This window comes from Myripristis murdjan, chromosome 12 (assembly GCF_902150065.1).
Source record: "Myripristis murdjan chromosome 12, fMyrMur1.1, whole genome shotgun sequence".
Lineage (NCBI taxonomy): Eukaryota > Metazoa > Chordata > Actinopteri > Holocentriformes > Holocentridae > Myripristis > Myripristis murdjan.
Genome location: NC_043991.1, coordinates 14,297,472 through 14,318,540, shown reverse-complemented (window position 1 = coordinate 14,318,540; position 21,069 = coordinate 14,297,472). Strand labels below are relative to the sequence as shown.

General features: G+C 43.1%; 1 protein-coding gene across 5 annotated transcripts in view; it reads right to left on the bottom strand.

Annotated features, from left to right (window-relative positions):
- Window positions 1-19,008, bottom strand: part of garnl3 (GTPase activating Rap/RanGAP domain like 3) — a 75,159-nt gene extending 56,151 nt beyond the window's left edge. For 2 of the 5 annotated variants that reach the window (XM_030065883.1, XM_030065884.1), the window contains exon 1: window positions 18,587-19,008. In XM_030065883.1, the coding sequence (XP_029921743.1) occupies window positions 18,587-18,687 (101 nt within the window). In that variant the 5' untranslated portion in view covers window positions 18,688-19,008. Of the gene's footprint in view, window positions 1-2,198; window positions 2,303-18,586 lie in introns of those variants that run through there. The other 3 variants (XM_030065886.1, XM_030065887.1, XM_030065885.1) reach the window with 2 other exon arrangements.
- Window positions 19,009-21,069: the final 2,061 nt, after the last annotated feature.

The window sequence follows — 21,069 nt, the reverse complement described above, 5'->3', positions numbered from 1 at the left end:
CCAATGAAAGCAATGCCTAACTCAAGATGAATCTCAAGAGGCTTGATGAAACACATGATTAAAACAAAGAGCCTTGAAAAGCCCATCAGCAACAACTGTCTGCTGGTACTAAACTGAATAATCTGTTTAAGATAGTGAGGGCTTTCACACCTTGCCTGTCTCACACATCCCAAATCTATTTACACAGCGCAACACAAGCAGCCTACATTCTACATGTTAAATTTTAGTATTTTCTAATGGATCCTGTGGGACTGTGGATTGGCCTCAGTCCATCACAGACGCCGCCGATTGCATTTTCGCCAAATGTAAAATGCAAAGCTGTGTCTCACTGATCCACTGATCAGCTGACTGTTAAACTGCTTGTATATCAAACATCTTGGACACCATTAAATGACAGCTCTTCCTCCCAATTCCCTGCCACATACACAAGGTAACATTACTTATACCCTTTTCTTCTGTTTATTTGTTTGAGTTAATAAAACACCTGAAGTAAATCATATCATTGTGTCACTCCACTGTTCACCTGCAGCTCTGACGAAGTGGTTACAGCCTGGCCACTGCAATGACATAACTTGTAAGCAATTATCACGAGGTTGCATACTGACAAATGTGGAGAAATACAATTTTGCACGACTTTGTGCACTTTTTTCATTTTTGTAACACCTGCTTAAACTTTATACTGTGTTTCTTTTTTCCCTTTCAGTTTCATTTGTTTCATTCTTATTTATCTGGTGCATGCATCAGAGATATTTATTATCTACTTATTCATAACTATGGAAAGGCTCTGCTGTACATGCACAGCACTGTAGACACATACACACAAACACTTAACCCATAACACACACAGTCTATGGATTATACTGTGCCCAAGATCTTCGGTTAACATCATCAAATTGAGTAATCAAATACAGGCAGAACAAAATGATGAAGCACAAAGCAACTGCTGCATGCATTACCAAAGCTGGAAACTAGAATCCACAACAAGCAGCAATCATGAGGATGAAGCATATGAGGAAGACGGTGACGATTCTTAATTCACCCTATCAAGAAGAATAATGTGACATCCACACGCAGAGACGCGCAGACAGAAAGACACACACCTGCAAATAACTGCAGTGATCACAAGCGTCAAAACCACGCTGGACATGCACTGCCTCAGTAAAGAAAGCTCTTTTCAACTATTCTAGGCCACAGCAGGGGAAAAAGAACACCACCGGGTAAGCCAAGATGGCAAGTTACTGATAGCTGTGGCATTTTATGAAAGAAAGCAAACACTCTGCAACACTGTTGGCACATTGTTGCGGCATTTTGATCTATATCAGAGGCTGGATCTGAGTAAGGAAGTAGCCTTGGACTATATCTCCGCTGAGCTGGTGCAAGGCAAAGTGGATTTGAGTCTTTGGAGCACTTTTAGGACTCTTTCTTTCTCTTTCTGTCTTTCTTTCTTTCCAGATCGAGCGCTTGGCTTCACCACATCATGCGTTATTCCCCTCCTGTCATACTCCCTGAGCTCTTTGCTACGCGCAACTCCACTCTACCGTGAACCAGAGGGCATTTCATCAATAATTTATGATTTTCCATGTACATTCGTATACATGTCTGGCATTCGGAAAAAAACAACAACCCAATCGATGCACCAATGTGTTGGCCATCCGCAGTGCTAAAACTAATTCCGTTCCAATTGCACAATATTGACGACAAAGCTGCACACAAGCCCGGACAGCGCAGTGGTGCAAGTGAACGGAGGGGATCCTTTATTTAATAGCCTACATCTAGAGCCGGGAGCTTCCGATCCTCCAGCGCTGAGACTTGTGGATTCAACCCTCAGATAGCAGCACGAGTTGCGCTTCTAGTCTCCCATCGCAGAGCAAATCGATCAGTGAATCATGCAGCTGACACAGAGGACAACGTTACAAGAATCAATCTCCCTCGACTATTAATTCAACAGTGAAGTATTTTTTTTTAAATGGTTGCTTGGCGACTTTACGCACCAGCAAACGGTTTTGCGCCGGAGCAGGTGTCTCCATCCCGTTACAATATGCCTGCTCGCTGCATAAAATATTTCAGTGCTGCAGGGGCCGGGTTATGGCAGAGACCTGTGCATTCAACAGATGTACAGCTGGGAGGCAGCATGCGTACGAGCTAATGCTCAAACAGCCAAAAAGCAAGGGGAAAATGTGTTTTTTTTTTCTCTTTACCGTTGATTGAAAGTCAACAGTTTGTTGGAGGCTGGATCCACACTGTTCATGTCCCCATGCGATGGTGTCAGTCCAGCAGGCAGAGCAACAGACCACTGGTTTCGAGTCCCCCTCGCTTTCCCCCAGTTACAGACGCATTGCTGCGGTGCAAAACTCCCGGAACAAGTGATGGAAAAGCCGCTTGGTCCGACTCGACTCCCCGGGCTCCTCTCTCTCTCTCTCTCTCCCCCTCTCTCTCTTTCTCTCTCTTCCCTGTTCGCTCAGCTGGTTACAGCATGATGCATCAGAGTGGATTTCCTTTTTGAAAACGACGTGCCTTGCGAGCTGTATTTACTGTACTCTCTCTCTCTCTCTCTCTCTCTCTCTCTCTCTCTCTCTCTCTCTCTCTCTCTCTCTGTATTGTGTCTATCTGTCTCTGTCAGGTACGCACATCGCCTGCACCACGTAGCAGTCTCTCTCTCTCTCTCTCTCTCTCCTTACACCCCCCTCTCCCCCCACATGCACGCACACACGCACATCAACAGTGCATTTCAATCCATGTCAATTAGGCAGGATACACTGCGCTGGAAGCTCTGCAGAGCAAAAAAAAAAAAAAAAAAAAAAAAAAAAAGGCACCATGCAGAAAAGCCCCTGTCATGTCTTTGCAACGTGAAAAGCGCAGCTGTTACATCACCGTCAATTATAAGCTATATGCCCCTTTACAGTTACAGTATCCTGGAGTGCAAAGTGCTGATGAAAACATGGCAGAGATTAGGAGCCTGTAAGACACAGCCTCCACATGTCTTCACTGGGTAAATGGGTTAAAAAGAAAAAAAAAAAAAAAAAGAAAGGAAAGGAAACCTCAACATGCATTTTGCTCTTTGTGTTCCAGTGGCACAGGTTTCAAAACAATTAAGGAGCAGATAAGCAGTGGGCCTTTTTCTTCATTCTTTTCTCTGTCTGTGTCTAGTTAGTATCTCTACTGGTCTATAATTCATCTGAGATTATCACTATAGCCAGGCCCTCTCAATTACCGACTGTGTCAGAATAAATATTTTCTCTTAAAACTCTTAACAAGTGGAATTTAAACCCCTTGCAAGATAAAGAGAGGGAGATGGAGAGAGGATAAAGAGCTATCCTGTTACAGGGTGATGTGTCTCAATGCTCTTTCCCACTGAGTATTAAGGATTCAGACCACACCCATGGCTGCTTTAACAGAGAAGCTGTGAAACGACTTTCTCTTCCTGAACGCGGTGCATGTTCTTGATGTATGTGGCGATGTGAGCGCATTAGGGTGTAGATGTGTTACACTGTGGTTTATGTGTTTGAGAGGGAGACGGCAAGAGAGAGAGAGAGAGCGAGAGAGATTGTGTGTGTGTGTGTGTGATAGAGAGAGAGAAAGAGAAAGAGAGAGAGAGAGAGTGTGTACGCAGGCAGTGTCTCTGGCCTCCCAGATCCTCTCCAATCAATCATTTCCACTGGCTGCCCTGGGACTACCCATAATCCCACTCAACAGCCGGGGCCAGGTGACGAAGAGGTCTTATCCCCATCATCGCATCTCTCCCGCTCTCTTTCCTTCTCGCTCTCATCATCAAGCGTTCTTTATCTTTCTACCTCCTTGATATCTCAATTAACTCTCTGGCTTTTTCATTTTATGTGGCCACCACATATAATAATGATTGTTATTATCACTGTAAACATGGTTATTACTACTATTGTTATTATTATTCATGCAAATATTACTATTCCTACCATTGGTATTTATATTTCATTTATATAAATGTTATGTATTACACTGAACATCCTCCCCCCTAAATCCATGTAACCTTCTCCTCTTTCACAGACACATATGATCCTCCACTCATCAGTTTGCTAAACACACACACACACACACACACACACACACACACACACACACACACACACACAAACACACAAATTCTAAGTGTTTCTCATCCCATTATGTTCATGTCATGTCATGTATCGGTCCTTGTTTGTTGATTATTGTTTTGTTAGGTTTTCTTTCATTTTGTTCTGAACTCCCCTTGTTTCTTCACTGAATTCACTCTTATTCACTTAAAATATGCCCCCCCCCCCTCCAAGGAGTACCTGAATATCTGAATATACTACTCTATAGTCGATAAGTTACCGATAAACAGACTGTTAGATGTCGTCTTACTGAATTAATATTTAACAATTTGTGCCATATACTTAATGCCTTGTTCCTGACTCTGAGTAAGCTGCTAAATGACACTTTATCAATAACAAATCATTACCTTTTCATTAACTCCATATTTGTTACTATTTACTTGTCCCCTCAAGTAAAGTGGTGCATCATAATTAGAGGTTACTAGTACTGCATCATTACTTCATCATTCTTAACATTTTTGTGTCTCCTCAAGAGCAGCGCTTCACTTTACTCGACTGACAAATAAATAACCACTGAGGTGTTAATGGGTTTGCATCTTTACTTCATGATTATCGTATTAGTACGTGTCCTTTTTGTGTCCCCCACGAGTAAAGTGGACCATCTCCCTTTGCAACAAACAAATAACTACTGAGTTATTACTAATGGTCCACGATTGCTTCATGATGACCTTCTCCTTAGTTATCCTTTTTTTTTTTTTTTTTTTGGGATTGATGAAATAGCAAAACAACTTTATGTGGCCGGTTTGGCATGCACAAACAAATGCAAGCACTTCATGGAAACAAACCACAGACACACACACACACACACACACACACACACACACACACACACACACACACACACACACACAAAGAGGACACTATAAACACCCAACAACACACATCTACTTCCTGCACACTGTAACAGTCACATCAGTAAGAGAGAAAGAAAGATAGGGAGAAACTGAGGGAGGATAACAGTATGGTGAAGAAGAACAGGGATGGATGAACTTGTAAGTGACATGGACGAATGGGATGGAAGACAAGGGGAAGAAAATGTGGAGGAAGAAGAAGAAATGAAGAAAACAATAAATTAGATTGGCAAACTGGTAGAGGGAAACATGGGAGAAGAACTTCCAATTCCTATTTGTTCACCAAGTGGGAGCACGTACACACACACACACACACACACACACACACACACACACACACATGTTGGCAGGTGAAATATGAGCCTAGGTAAATCTGATACCTTCACAATAGCCCAGCCACAGCCTGTGTCTCCAGCTCCGTCTACACACGAGGCATTGAACGAGTGCAGGAATGCTCAGCTCAGGCTACACGGCACTCAGCTGCTCATCAATTTTTAATGAGCAGAAACCCCCCTCTGTGGCACGCTACACTCTATAGGAAAACACATACAGCTAGCAGCTAGAGGAGAGCGAGGCAGTCTCTCCCCGAATGTGTCTACCTTTAAAAATAGCTCATACCTAAATGCTGATGTAATCTGTCGCTCCCTGAAGCCTGGAATCAAACCGTTTTCAAAAGGATCGCTGAAATGAAGTGACGCCTTCATGCTCATGCCAGGATTGGGTTACAAACAACCAACCCGAGACGCTTGAACACCCCCACCCCTAATTAGGGCCCCGAGGGTTATGAGCGCACACACACACACACTCCCACTTATACAGTGTCGCATAACCACAACTTCAAAATGAGCCCTCCCATTGTTGCACTTGTGACACACGCGGCCACAGTCGGCCATGTCCTTTGCATAAGAGCTGCCAGTGTCAACGGTTTGTTGTCAAGCCCGCCTGTAACAAGGGAACCCGATGAGGGCCAGACTTCCTCTTCAAAGATGCACCTTTTTATTAGTGTCCCGGCGGCCTGTGAGCCATCATCCTGTTGGTTTACAAACACTGTCACTGAGTAGCGTCATTCAAAGTTCAGCCAAATTTGGTGAGTGAGCGAGGAAGAATGCGAGTTTTGTGTGACGGCAATGTTCTCCAGGTAACAAATCCAATCCACTGATTCCTCACAGTGGGAAACAACGCAGACACGTACACCTTTCTGTGTGACGTCCAGGGGCTTGGAGTGTTTAGGTCTGTCTCCGTCTTCCTTTTTTGCAGATTGAAGCCTATTGATTGCCCACTATCCTAACAGGGAGAGGGAGTGTTAAAGTGCTTTACGACAAACAGATCCAATCATGAATCTTCAGAATGGGCACCGTCTCTTTTCGGCCTTCACTCTGTTACCTCATGGATACACGCAGGTGTCACCATATTTTGCACATCAGGCTGCTGTGTGTTGTTAAGGCAAATCAGGTTTGACACATACTATGGCTCACAAATATATCAATATTAGTAGTGCCCAATATTGGCCTATCACTGATACTGTATCGCGGTATTGGTGTATATGTTCTTTTTTTTTTTTTTTTTTTTTTTTTACAAAACAAAATGTAGAAAAAAGATGCTTCAAGTAATGTAGAAATTAATTTTTGATCCTTTTTCTTAATTCAAGTTTAATTAATAAATGAACACATAGATAGACAGATAGATATTTTTTTATTATTCTTTATTTAAGCCACAGTCAGCCACTGACTGATATTGAACAATACTGATGTTTATGTAACCATTTACTGATTGTTTACATTCTCAGTTTTCATTTCTAGAATTGGTTGACAATGCAATAATACTGAATATTCATTAATAAAGTTATTTATTTAAGGAAGCAGCCCTCTGAGTATATTTGCATAGTCATATTGATGATAAACTGCCATATCAATAATTTTTCCATAATCTGTATTACAGTACAAGGATGCAATTTTCTGAACTTATTGGCAGTTCTATTATTTACTACCATATCAACATTGTTAAAGAGCAAACATCTCTTATGTATAACTACCTTGTGAAAGCACCACTAGTCATATGTTTGATTTTCTTACCCAAACACACACCCATATGCAGTTTTCCATGGTGCTGAGTGAATCCTGAACAATATCATTTGGATCTGCTGATCACTTCGGTGTTAGAGATGGCAAGTGAAATATTGACATCAACTCCTTTGTTTATGTTTGCGCTATATGAGTGTGTGTGTATGTGTGTGTGTGTGTGACCTGGCAGACATGGACTATCCCAGGCTATGTGTTCCCCAGACAATTGCAACTTCAAAGAGTGGGAAACCTGTAGGTGTAAGCATTATAGTGTGTGGGTTTGCAAAGTGTGTGACCGTGTCTGTAAGGGTTATAGTGCACGCAATGCAGCACAGGCATGCAAAATGTGTGAATGTGCGTGTGTGTGTGTATGTGTGTGTTTGCACGGGAACTCCCACGTCAGTGTTGACAGTACAAGCCTGCTGTGAGGCTGCATGGTGCGGATCTGGAGCTCTCGACTCAATAGTGTGCTAATCCCCAGAAGCTACGCTGCCTTCTCTCTGGACAGCTGCCACTCCGGCCCTTTAGTCTCATCAGCTAAGCCATGTCTGACCACGGCACCTTTCCCATGCGTAGGATAAACAGGGCCCCTGTTACTTTTTGTGTGTGTAAGAGAGCTATAGAGAGTGCATGGACGAGACAGCAGGCAATGAGCTGAACCACTCAAAGCTAACTGAGAAAAAGTTACTGACATCACAGGCGATTTGACTTGGAGTCATTTACATACATGATATATATGTAAATGGAAAACACACATTAGTACAAAACTAAAGATTATATATGCACATAATGCACACACTGAAAACATGCTGGATGACATATACAGTAGTTAAACTGCACTACAAGCACTAATTGCTGAGTGCCAACAGAAGGATTTTGTCTGCAAAACACATGCAAATCACAAGTCCTGGTATGAGGTCATTTTGCTTTGATGAGCCTTTGTCATTGGATAATATGTAACCAGTGAGAGGAAGTAATACTGACAAATGGCTTCATCTGATTGTGGCATAATTCATCCATTGTCCTGTATGTGAGAGAGAGAGAGAGAAAGAGAGAGAGAGAGAGAGAGAGAGAGAGGGAGAGAGAGAGAGAGAGAGAGAGGGAGAGAGAGAGACTGCAGGCAGTGTCTCTGGCCTCCCAGATCCTCTCCAATCAATCATTTCCATTTGCTGCCCTGGGACTACCCATAATCCCGCTCAACAGCCGGGGCCAGGTGACGAAGAGGTCTTATCCTCATCATCGCATCTCTCCGGCTCTCTTTCCCTCTCGCTCCCATCATCAAACACTCGTTATCTATCTACCTCTTCGATATCCTCCTCCTTGTCTGTCCTCTTCACCTGTTCCCTCCAATCTTTAGCTCGATTAACTCTCGGCCTTTTTAACTTTATGTAGGTACCACATATAACGATTAGTATTGTAATTATTACAACTATTGTTGGTATTATTATTATCAAGGCAAATATTACTATTCCCACCATTTCTATGTATATATTTTTATCTGTATATATTATGTATTACACAATACTGTCATTACATTGAACACCCAACCTCCTACATCCACAGATATGGAAATATGATAAACATGATCTGACACATATTATCCTGCTCTCATCAGTTTGAAAGATAACTGCATCTAAGTAGAAAGCTCAGTAACTGACTCTCCACAATACACTGGCACAGCCACGATGGTACGATGGTACTCTCAGTGCACATTAGTAAAATGACTCATATTCAGGTTTTTTTTTCTATCTGCATAAATACCTTCAATCTCATTGTGCAACCCAGCATCTCTACAGTCACATTCAGTGAACAGTCACTGCTTAAAGAAACACTCAAAAACACCCTTTTTCTGATTTACCAAGACTGACACTGTGTGTAGAAGGCAGCTTCGGAGTTCCTGTAAAGTTTATTTTTCACTTTCACGGAGCTAGGCTAATGACTCCTATAGACCTCAAGTCTTTATGCTAAGCTAACACAAAATCCTACCCACAGGAACCGAACCACTGGCTGTACAGACATGAAAATGGTATTGAACATCTTGTTTCAGTCTGGGCCAAAACGTTGGAGTATTCCTTTAAGAATGTCGTCAGCTCATTTAGCAGCGTTACCTTACATATTTCATCGCACTGACGCACAGCAATGATTTCACCGTATTTTATCTCTCACACACAGACACACAGACAAGTGGCGAGGCATGATTTGGATTCAGAGTCCGGCCCCTCTTTTCTGGTGCGCCCCAAATGCCAACAGGTCACCAAGTTGCCCCGGCAAAATGTCACTATGTCAGCCAGCGGCAAATGATGACCATCCCCTCGTTAATCGTGATCAGGAGAATTAACCTTTTATCTAAAACCATCAGACCACACCTGGATACCATTCTGCCCTTGGCCGTGAAGCGACAGAGTGCATGAGTGTGTACGTGTTGCGTGCATGCATGCATTTGCTTGTGGTCAGGCAATCTTAAATGAGAGAGTCATAACTCTGATAAATGCTGCAGCCCTGAATATGAGCCTAATTCATCCTCTGAGCTAGATAGATAGATAGATAGATACTTTATTCATCCTGCAGACGGTACGGTACATACGGGAACAGGTGGGAGCTGAATTCATGCCACTATAAAGACATAATACCGATGAAATAGTTAAGTACTTCATCTAATAACAACAACAGCTAATAATACCAGTTCTTATTGTTTCAGTGTCAAAATCATTATCATCATTTCATTCCCATTAAATGTATGTTAGCATCGTGATGTGATCTGCACAAACAAAGCCTGCATTGGGCTCCATACACAAAGAAACACAGTATGCCTAGTTTTTCATCAATTACTTCCAGAAAAAAGTGGAAAAGTTCTCAGTTGCAGGTTTTAGGCACAGGACCAAAATTCAAGGTCATAACACTTCAGAAAAAAATATGTAAATGCTGCAAAATCACCCATTTACATTGATTTACTCAGATTTCATTTGTTACTTGTTACTTTATTAGCTAAAAGAGCCAAAACTAAATTATATCATCGTCCAAGCTGTGAATGCCATTTTTAATCACTTTAAAACCACCAGGTCAAACCTCCATTCATTCTGCAGGAGGCTGTATAGACATACACATGGGAGGAGTCTGCCCTCTAGTGGCTGCACCTTGTATCACAGTTGGTGGAGAGGGAACTTTATTTGTATGACTTGGCTGCCTCATGTTATGAGTGAAACGATAGTCCCCATGTTTGAAAAACACACCACATCAGTGCGTATGTATGCATCTATTCTAATTAAACATTCTTATAAAAGATAACTTGCAAATAAAACATCGCCTTCACTAATGGATCATGTGTTTCTATGTATGCACCTGTGCCTCTTTATGGAGCTTTTTTTGTTTTTGAGATTGTAATAAAAAAAAAAAAAAAAAAAAAAAAAAAGAATGTAACAATATGAAAACAAGCGAGCAAATCCAGCACCATGTACAACTACAAGTTCAACAGTAGTGCACCTTGCACCCAGGGCACCTTTAAGAGAAGAAAAGCCAGGGAGGATTATAAAGATTGTGGTCTCAAATGGCAATGGCAAAACTATAATTTAGCCACATTCTCTGGTTTTGCTGAATGTAATCCATACGCTAGGCTACCAGGAGGCCTGCAGTTGGGGAAATTTCCTTTAAGTAGTTATTTTAAAAATGTCCACACCTCACCAGCTCTTTACAGCCCCTACTCGTCTGTTATGAAAATATACCCCTTCCTAGATGTTTCTATTTTAGAGCTATGCTTCTATCTCTCTCTCTCTCTCTCTCTCTCTCTCTCTCTCTCTCGTTCCTCTGCCCTTTCTCTTTCTCTTGCTCACTCTCTAACCAACTTGAGGTTTTGGCTGGCCTCCCTTAAAACCACAGGGTAAAAATGTACAACAGTAACCCTTCACTGGCTCCATTTCCTCCCATGGATTGTTCTTTAGGCATTATGGTGAGCAGTGTGTGCATGTGTGTGTGAAGCATCACAAGATACACCGACTGCTCACATGGATTGTATCCATATGCGCCGCGCCGACTTCCTTTTATCCCTCTGCAGCAAAACCACTCCGGTCTGTATGCCATGCACACTTTCTCGTACTTTTTGCGTCATCCTGGACAGTGACTGTGGTAAGAAAAGGAAGTTTATACAACCTTGATAAACAAAAGAAAAACACTCCCCAGGGTATGAGTCTTGTATGAGTGTGGTTTGCGGCCGGGCTTGACCTGGCCACATCTCAACCGATACCCTGCTAAAATACAACTCCCTGTATGCTGGGCTTATTCCAGCTAACTATAATGGGAAACTTTTTTTTTCCAACCTCCAAGCTTCCTGGAGCAGCGCACAGTGCATGTTAATGTGTAGGTATGTGTCTTTAAGCCCTAAATGGAAGCAGATGTCCCAGTCTCAGAGTAAAAGTTTACATAGGGCTGTAATCAAGGAAGGGATTTTTTTTTCTCTTTTTTTGTATTTTTCTTCTCGCTATTTGGAGTCTATTTTTCTGTCTAAATGAGCCTGGTGTGCTGTATTGTGTGCAGCGCTGAGCTGTGCTGGTTTGTGCTGAGCTATGCAGCTACATATGGGAGTGATTACAGTCCACTGTTTATCAGACCTCACTGAGGGACTCACTGTAAGACTGAGCCGAGCACGGCTAGCCTTGGACAGCTAAAACCTATGGCGATCACATGAGACAGAGGCCGCACACATGCACATGCACACACACAAAAACACTATTGCACCAACACTGGAAATGCAATAGGAGCAGTGATGAATACTGTCTCCTCAGACCACAAAAACACCTAAAAATAAAAACCTGGACCTTAAACTCTCTCTTTCTGATTACTCCAGGAAAGTACACAGACACACACATACAACTTAATGTGTGTGGGATCTTGGTGAGAGCTAAGTAACATTCAGGGTATCTGAAGCAGAGCGGTGCCTTGAGACTGAACTGTCAGCTCGCACATCAACTCTGTTCCCCACTGGGCTTATGACAGGCTCTAACACAGGGCAAGACCCCACCAGTCCAGCCTGTCTGATAGATCGAGTCAGGGCAGGAGAAAGAAAAAGAGAGAGAGAGAGAGAGAGAGAGATAGCACATCAGCATAGTACCGTCCTCCATGTATGCATTCTCACATCTGTAAATGCGTAAAGCAGATGTGGTGGCCTACAGTCAAAACACAAGCTATCTCGCACACGGCTGCTCCGATACTTAACGTAAAAACCTTCAACAGGAAACCGCAGGATGACAAACCCCCACCGCATGTTTCCTACTCGCTTGTTTTTCAAGAGCACACATACGCTGGACGCTCTCTCTCTCTCTCTCTCTCTCTCTCACTCTTCCGATCATTTTCGAAAACCCGTGAACGCAGCATGATTCACTTCGGCTACATCTGGATGTGGTGCCAATCTTGACAAGCAGCAATCCTGCACAAGCTACGGCAAGACCCCTGGCCGGTAACTGTAGTTACACAACATCGTGGGTTTGGCAGCGGGGGACGTTAATGAAGGCTGAGATAGTATTTCAAAGCAAATGCACCCTCATAACCTCAGTAGTGAGAAAGGAAGATGAGAGTGAAAGGGAGCGAGGAAGCCCGTCAGAATTTCAGTGGCTGCAACCCGCCGCGGATCTATTTTTGCTCCATTAATGTGGTCACAGTTGCAGGCGCTGGGCTGGGTGAAATTATCCCTGCTTTGCAAGAAGCTTTTGTGCAGTGGATGAATGGGTATGAGAAGGGAGGGGGGATGAACAACACTGATTTGAAACATTAATGAACTGTACACATTTCGGTGCATGCTAAACAGCACAGCAGACTATCCTCAGCATCTCACTGTATTTGTTTGGTCAGCATTACAGTATAAAACCCCTGGCAAGACGGCCAAATCACATAATGCATTGCTCAGGTCTATGATAAATGGGCTTCTCTTCCCTCATGGTCCAGTAACGCACTCAACTGCCAGTGCATACCTTTCCTTAAATGAACTACAAATGTTCTGTTATGGATTGACTCGCAGGCCTCTGGATCGCACACAATGCGTTTGGATTCCACCGCATCAGCAGCTGTTGAGGTTGCCTTTAGGTTCTTAGAAAGCACGCTGCTGCATTCTTGTCATTTTTGCATTTTTTACTGGCTTTATCTAAAAACGTCTTTCAACCAGTCATTTCAATTTTGTTTGGCTTCCCCTGGCTCTTAGAAGGTTTCACTGCCCGGTGCACTAGCTTTGTCCGTTCACATTATTGCCCTCAGTCTCTCTGACGTTGCTTTTTTTCCCCCAACAGTTTCGTTTGTGGCGCCGCTTCATGGCCAGCACCAAGCCGGCCATTTCTTCCCTCCTCCTACAGTCACTATGCAGGCTCCTTTACACACAGTTGGCCTATATTGGCTGTCTGGAGATAGTTTGCAGCCATCAGACACAGCATAACCAACAGTGACAGGTAGGAAATGACAGTTTCTGCAGATAGGTCAAATGGTAATGGAAAAGGATGGGAAAGGGACAACCAGTAAGTCGGGGCTGACTGTTCCTGAAGGCCATCTGCTCTCCCTTACTGAATATTGATTTGTTTCCTGTCATACTCGAGGCTTCTCTCAAAAGTTGCTCATGTGGAAAGACATAAACATGTGAATGCCATGCTAAGAAATCGTCCAAAGTTTCTTGGTTCCATACTGGCAGAACAAGCTCAAATTTCTTTCCTTTATTAAACGTCTAACAAATATGCACACACAGATGGACACACTAACAAGCATGGACAGACACACAACCTCCTGCAACCACCACAACCCACCCAACCAACATCAAAGCAAAATGACAAGCTAATATATTCCAGTGATCTGTTCAACTCTTCCCTCTTCACAGTCAGCTCTGCAGCTACCTGCTGTAAATGAGAATGCATTACCAGTCGACTGGTGTTAACCCTGGTGTTACCATACGGCAACAATTGCTTTATGTCGATTTTACTTAAAAGCAGTAGTATTAACTAATATTTTACTGTTAAATTGTGAAAAGGAGGTCTTTTACTTTAAATTCTTACTTTAATTGATCACATCACATGACCAGGAAATTGTGTTTGCACTCCTTTTTCCATGGTCTTGTGACACTGAAGCGGTCATGATCTGAGGGCTCCCAAGGTTGAATAACTGTTCAACGTTGAATTAAAAAAAATTAAATGCTATCTGGAGTTAGCTTACTTTTACTTTCTTCATTAAAACCAGTTTAGATGGAATGTGTTTTTTTAAATGGTAAAATGATTTTTTTTGCCACATGGTAACTACATGCAAATATGGAAGTGAGGCCGGAGGACAGAAGATGCCCAGGAAGGAGGGCAGGTGGCTGGCTGGCAGGCTGGCGGTCAGCAGGGGGCTCAGGGTGCTGGGTTTCTGGCCTGGAGGTCTGGGAGAATACTGAAGCAGTGCCTGAGTATTTTCCCCTCTCCCAGTAAATATCAAATAACTGAAATTATATTAATTTAACTGTGCAAATATTGGGCTACACATTTGACTAAGTTGGATTTGTTTTCAATAAAAGGATATTTTTAGAGAAAAACTAGATTTTCTGATACCTCATGAATGTGCATTGTTGCCATATGGCAACAACTTATCGGCTGAACCCCCCTTAAAAAAAACTTTGCAAATATTTCCATTATTTATGCAATTTTAAGTAATAAAACAGATTGTTTTTTCCAAACATGTTAAGGTAAAAATTCATGAAATAGAAAATATTCTCCAGTTAGAGGCATAATCATGTCAACAAACAGACATAATAATATGATACGTAGAGATGGGCAATAAAACGACTGACAATTTTCATGATAAAATCTGCCACAATAACGATGATATACTTATGAGATTCATTTCTGATATCATTACTTTTGACTACACGAACAACCAATTGTACAGCAGAGAAAGCAACTTGTGACATGAGTGGTTGACGTATGTTTTTGGCCCCTCCTCCACTCACAACACCCTGGGATGACCGACTGCATGGAGTAGCCAAATGTTACTCAGCGATAAATGAGCAGCTGCAGGAGCGAAATCAAGTCCAGGGAAACTGTCACCAAAGATGAAACAATCATATGAAAGAAAGGTCATACCACTTCAGTTATTTGGAAATGGTTCAGCTACATGAAGTCTGACCAAGCACAGGCCAGCTTTAGGTGCAAATGATGTTGGCGACCAGCCCCCAGCAGAACAGGAAACACCACCAAGCTCTTCCTCCATCTCACAAGGTACCAACCACAGAGCGCTCTGAAAGCATGACTTTACACTATCATGCTGGCCTCAGCCAGCAGGCCAGGCCTACTGCTGCTACCGGCCAAACTTCCCAAGTTCAACAGCTGAGTCTGCTTTTTCAGGCATTACCCCAAACGAAAAGAAATCCAACCGATACAAAGACATAACCAGCACAGTTACGCACTGTATCACTGAAGATGCCATGCCTAAAGCCATGTCACCTGGTCGTTCTTTTAATAAATAATTGTATATCATAAACCATAATTAATGCCATCTGATTCTGTAGGTTCTTTCCTGAGGACAATACTCCAAAGTCTGTAAATTAAGCATCATTATTATTATTTTTAAATAATGTCATGATAATTATTGAAATCGTTCGATATAAAAAAAAATTGTCATGTCAGCGTTACTTTATTAAAATCTCTTCCTGAGCTGCACTATTTCATTTAGTTTCCAATATTTACATTTGAAGAATTTAGTTTTAGTGTGACACAGTTCTCTCCAGTGCTTTCATTCAGGCTCTCTCCCACAGTCAGATGACTGTCTGTAGCCTGGAGGAGAGAGAGGCCAGATCAATGTCCAGATAAAAGTACCTCATGACATACATATGGAAACACTTTGGCCAATGTGTGCAAGTGCACGCATGTGTGTGTGCATTTAAAAGCATGTCTTACGACATGTATCTGTATAACCTATCCAAACTGTAGTGTATACACTCATGCACACCTGTTTGTGAGCCTATCAACACAAGTGTGTGTGTGTGTGTGTCTGTGCATGTGTGCGTGTGTGCAGCACAATGAGGTTCACATTGGCAAAGTCTGCTCGGCAGTAGCCCTTTTACCTATATGTCTTCCAGATCCCCTGTGTACAGTACAGACATGATTTCCCCACACAGCAGCACTTGAGGCTCGGCTCTGATTGATTAGCTGTTAACCTGCTCCAGTGTCTAAGAGCAAGTCTGCCAGGAACCTCACGATGTGACACCAGACTTACAGCACGCAGGACGGCAAACACACTTCAGTTCAGAGGATAAATCACGCTGATAAGACGGGGCAGCTTATGTGTAATTGCTTGGCGCAAAAGCTGGGCAGAGCTCGCCTCCACATGCACTTCAAATGTGATACAAGCTTCTATTCTGAAAGTGAGACCCACACACACTGGAGAGACCTGGCAGCCTGCAGACATCTCCGACACACAACACACAAACACAGAGACAAGTTATGAGGCACAAGACGGCAGCGATAATGAGTTGCTTATATAAACTTCTACTCCCACCCACACGTCAAGATGATCTTAAATACATCGCTTTAAGTGTGAATTAATATAAGCGGCGTGTTAGGAACATATGTTGGCGCAGAACTACAGTGTTTGAGGAATAACCAGATATGAGCAAAAACTAACATAAATACTTGAGTTTGTCTGTCATACAGGCAATACTACCAAAATCATCTTTGACTACCTCCATTCTCAATTAATATATTATGACTTGACAATTATGTTGGAATTCTCTCAGTTTCCACCTAATCGCCCTGGTTCATTGTGTTCTTGTGAGTCAAATTGTGATGATCACTAGAAACTATTGCCTTCATCAAGCTGTTACGTAAAGAGTTGGTGTCACATCAGTGAAAATGAGAGCCTTTAAACATAACCAGCCATTTACTGGTCCAAACCACGGTAAACAAACTTCTGACTGATGACTGTAGTATGGACCGCACATGAAGGAGGGCAGGCTGGGACACACAAGCTGGAGAGTGGCACTGGGGACTGGATGATGCACACACACACTCAGTATGGTTAAGGCACGGTGACATCGTACAGGAACCTCCAGCAGTTTATGGAAGACAGGTGTACCATCCAGGGACAGCACAGAGGATGAACATTACAAGTCATATCTGTATGGCTTGGTATATCTGCGACTGAATTCTGTTTTGTTTTTTTTTCTCAGATCTGATCTTTTCGCCTTGACTGTTCAGATTCATCTTTGTATGTGGCTTGTATGTAATCTGACATCAGCGTGGACAGATCTCTGCCATGACCCCACATTTACGACAAACATGCTGCTGAACAACCAAAATATCACTGGCACAACAGTCCATCATCACAACTAATAAAATAGTGTGGCAAGCGATCATTTTTTGAATTGTTTACAGTGGTAACAGTGGTGTGGTGGCAGTATATCAGGCTGAGGGCAAGGAGGCAAAAAGGGGCTTGGTTTGAAGCATCTTCCCACGTATATGTGTAACCTCCTTTGTCCCTGTTGTTGTTGCTGCTACAGTCCATATTTTCATTCATCACTGCTGACGTTGAATGAATGATGATGCTGATATGAGCGTGCTCAGATGAAGTCTGATCTGAGCGTTCACACAGCGTCACATCAGCAGGAATGAGATACTTATCTGATTCAGGACCACACATCAAACTGGCCCAAATCATAATTGAAAATCTCAGATCAGTGTGTTTTTTGTTGGCATAAAAATCAGATCTGTGTAACATTTGAGGGAAAAATCAGATCCATGCCACTTTCTACTGGCTGTCTTAACTGAAGTCATGTGTCACTGTGTCCACAATCTGTGTGACCTGGAAGAGGTCAAACAGTGCCTCTGCTCTAGCACTGTGGTCTCATACATATGTTGCATGGAGGGGCAATTATGTGCAGGTTTTCATTCCAGCCAAATTTTTACCCCCTTATCTGAAGGTGTGCTGGTCAGTCATCTGGTGAGGGGTTTGACTGGATTGGAATGAGGACCTGAAGACTCTGAAGGCTCTGTGGCACCGCACTAGTGCTCTCTGAGCGCTGGACGACGTGACAATCAAATTTTATTTTGTGTGAAAAAGAACGAAATGACAGCGAGCCACAACGGAGGAGCTTTGTCAACACTGGAGTCGGGTGCAGACAAAACGCATCCGTGCGTAACGCATCCCCCCACTCGGACACACAACGTGAACGCGCGGTCCATAAACAGTACATTAAGCTGGTCAAAAAGCAATTAAGGGGGTAATTTTGGCCGGAAATAAAACACCACAAGCCAAGCAGGCGGAACAATGTGTACACACTTAAACACACACCTTAGGCTAAATTAATGGAACAGTCAAACCCGTATGTTTTGGGGCATCCTTCTTGTTGTGCGCGCACACACACACAGCTGATCCATGGCAAAATAGCCACTCCACAAGGTGAAAGGCACACACTGCCTGCAAAAACTCCTTGTGTGGCCTTGTGTAATGTACCCTAACCCTAGTGGGTGGGAAAGTGCAAAATTTGGGAGACAGTCTACTGGGTCTAGCCATTTTGATCGCCCCTTGTCGCAGCCCAAAACGAAATCAGCTTCCCAAAAGAATCCCCCCATCCTACCTGGTTATCTCGAAGCTGCAACCTTTCCGAAGGAGCAGAGCTCTCTTCCGCATGATGCCCGATTTCTCTTTGCCGAGGTACACATTTATATCCGAATTCATGGGTGCTGGGTGAGCAGGTAGGGCTTCACTCAGGGAAACGACAGTGCCTTCTTCCCACCGAAAAGTCGAGAGTCGTGCGGCGGACTGCGAGAGACCGGAGAAAGGAAGGCTGCCCCGAAAGAGGAGGAAAAAAATCCGTGTGCGCTCGCCTCACGTCAGCGGAGCAGGGAAAGTGATCTTGCAGACTTTCCTCAGGCTAGACAAAAGACGGCGTGTTGGAGCTTAGGAGTGCATGGTGTTGAGGTGCTCGGTGTCTCCATACGGCTCGGAGAGGAGGCGCTGCTGCAGCCGTCAGCCTGAGCGGATTGGTGTCCCGGGGCTTGCGGAGGAAACAGTGACGGTGCGAGTCTCCGGGCTCTGGAGCACAGTGGAACCCACACCACTCCCTCAGCCGGTGTTAGGTGGCTGCTCGGTGATGACTGGTGCGTCCGATGGAGAGAAAGAGAGAGAGGGGCGGGGTGGGTGGGGGTATCTATAGGTGGGCGGGAGGGTGGATAATCGGGTGGTTAAGTATGTAGGAACGAGCGCATCCATGCATCTTTGTGTTCAAGGGCAAGTTGTACCACTCTCACTGTCTGCAATTGCATTCAGCACGAAATGACAGTGTGCATCATTTAGATGTGATCTGTAATGTGCGTCTACCAGACTCTGATCGTCACCTGTTTACTCGCTGAGGAAGCTTTAATATAGAGAGCACACCGTGAGGCCAACCGGAGGCTTTGGATGAACAGGTTTGCTCTTCAAACATTGTTAAACTCTGCTCAAACATCACTCAGCCGCGAGGGCACCCGAGTGTGTGCTGGAAAATGTACCTTCTGGATTACCTGATAAACACTATAAACATTTGATGTGAGTTTGTGAAGGGCCATGGGGTTCATGAGAGCCCCCAGGGGCGTAACTAGGAATTATACGCGCGCCCTGCACCCCCCCCCCCCCCCCCCCCCCCCCACACACACACACACACACACACACACCTCTCCCCACTGTCCTCTTGCACCCCTACTTCCATCTGTAACCACAGGTTGGTAGTAGCATGTTACATTTACTCCATTACATGTCCTTAAGTATCTATTTGGAATAAATCATACTTCTCTGAGTGGTTTTAATGCAGCATACTTTTCACTCTTAATCAAGTGCATTTGCAAAGAAAAAAGATACTCTGTTACATTAACCCGCACTCCTGTCCCCTTACGTTCACATATTCATTTATCTATTCGTTTTTATTCAGCACAAGTTGGTCCCAGAAACATCCCCAGAGGCTGACCGCTTTGGCTCTCTCTTTTGTCAGGTGGCCACACACCGCGACCCTGTTTGACAAACAGTCAGTAGAAGGTTTGGTGGTGAAATATAGTGCAAGCAGCAGCAGGTGGTGGTGAGTTGGACGAGGCTGCACATCCCGAGCCTCACATTCAAACGCTTTCCAGGGACAGGAGTTACTTAATTATTTATTTTTTGGTCAATCAGCCAGCAAGTCTTTGCAAAAGCTGAGAAAATGGAGAAGCAAAATGACAAGAGAAAACATGGAGCAGTAAAACTAAAAAAGTAAGGGGGAGCCCTGGCAGCTCACTTGGTAGAGCACATACCACAAATCAAGGTTAAGTTCTCACTGCGGCAATAAGGGTTTGAATCCAGCTCGAGCCCTTTGCTGCAAGTCATCCCCTCTCTCTCCACTGCCTGTCCTGTCTCTCTCTATTTTCACTTTCAAATAAAGTAGAAATGCCCCCCCATCCAAAAAAAGACAAAAATCTTAATTATGCTACACTATGTAAGACATTTCAATAGAGACGAGAATGCTGATGACTGCTTGCCAAGTAGCAAGCAGGTTTTTTTTTTTTTTTAGCCAATACTAGGTTCATGATCATTGCAGATTTTGTATAGCCTGGTCAAAGCCCCTAGACATTATCAGACAACATTATTAAAGTTAATGCTGAAAAAATGCATTGAAAAAGCTTGAAAGAGAGAATAATGTTAGAATGTGGAGGGCAGTTATTATTTCTCCTGTAGGTCTATATCATAGGAATTGCCGCACCACAGCTTTTGTCTTCAAATCATACAGATTTGCAAAGAAACATCTTAGAAAATAGGCTAAAACATAGTAAGACACAAAATAGAGGATTTTAATACAAAACGAATCATTATTACTAACCCAATCTGATCGTTTTATCATATAAATAAATTGAAAAATACATCTGTTTACTCCCAAGTTTAAATTAAAAAAGTAAACAAACCTATTATAGCCCCCAAAATACAACAAATACGATAGTTCATTTTTACATTCTGTCTGCTGCTATTTGTTGCATTACAGTCTCGGTCAGTCAACTAATGAAATATGTAAATATATCTCCATTCATAACTGTGGTTGTTAGTTGTTTATTTTTGGAT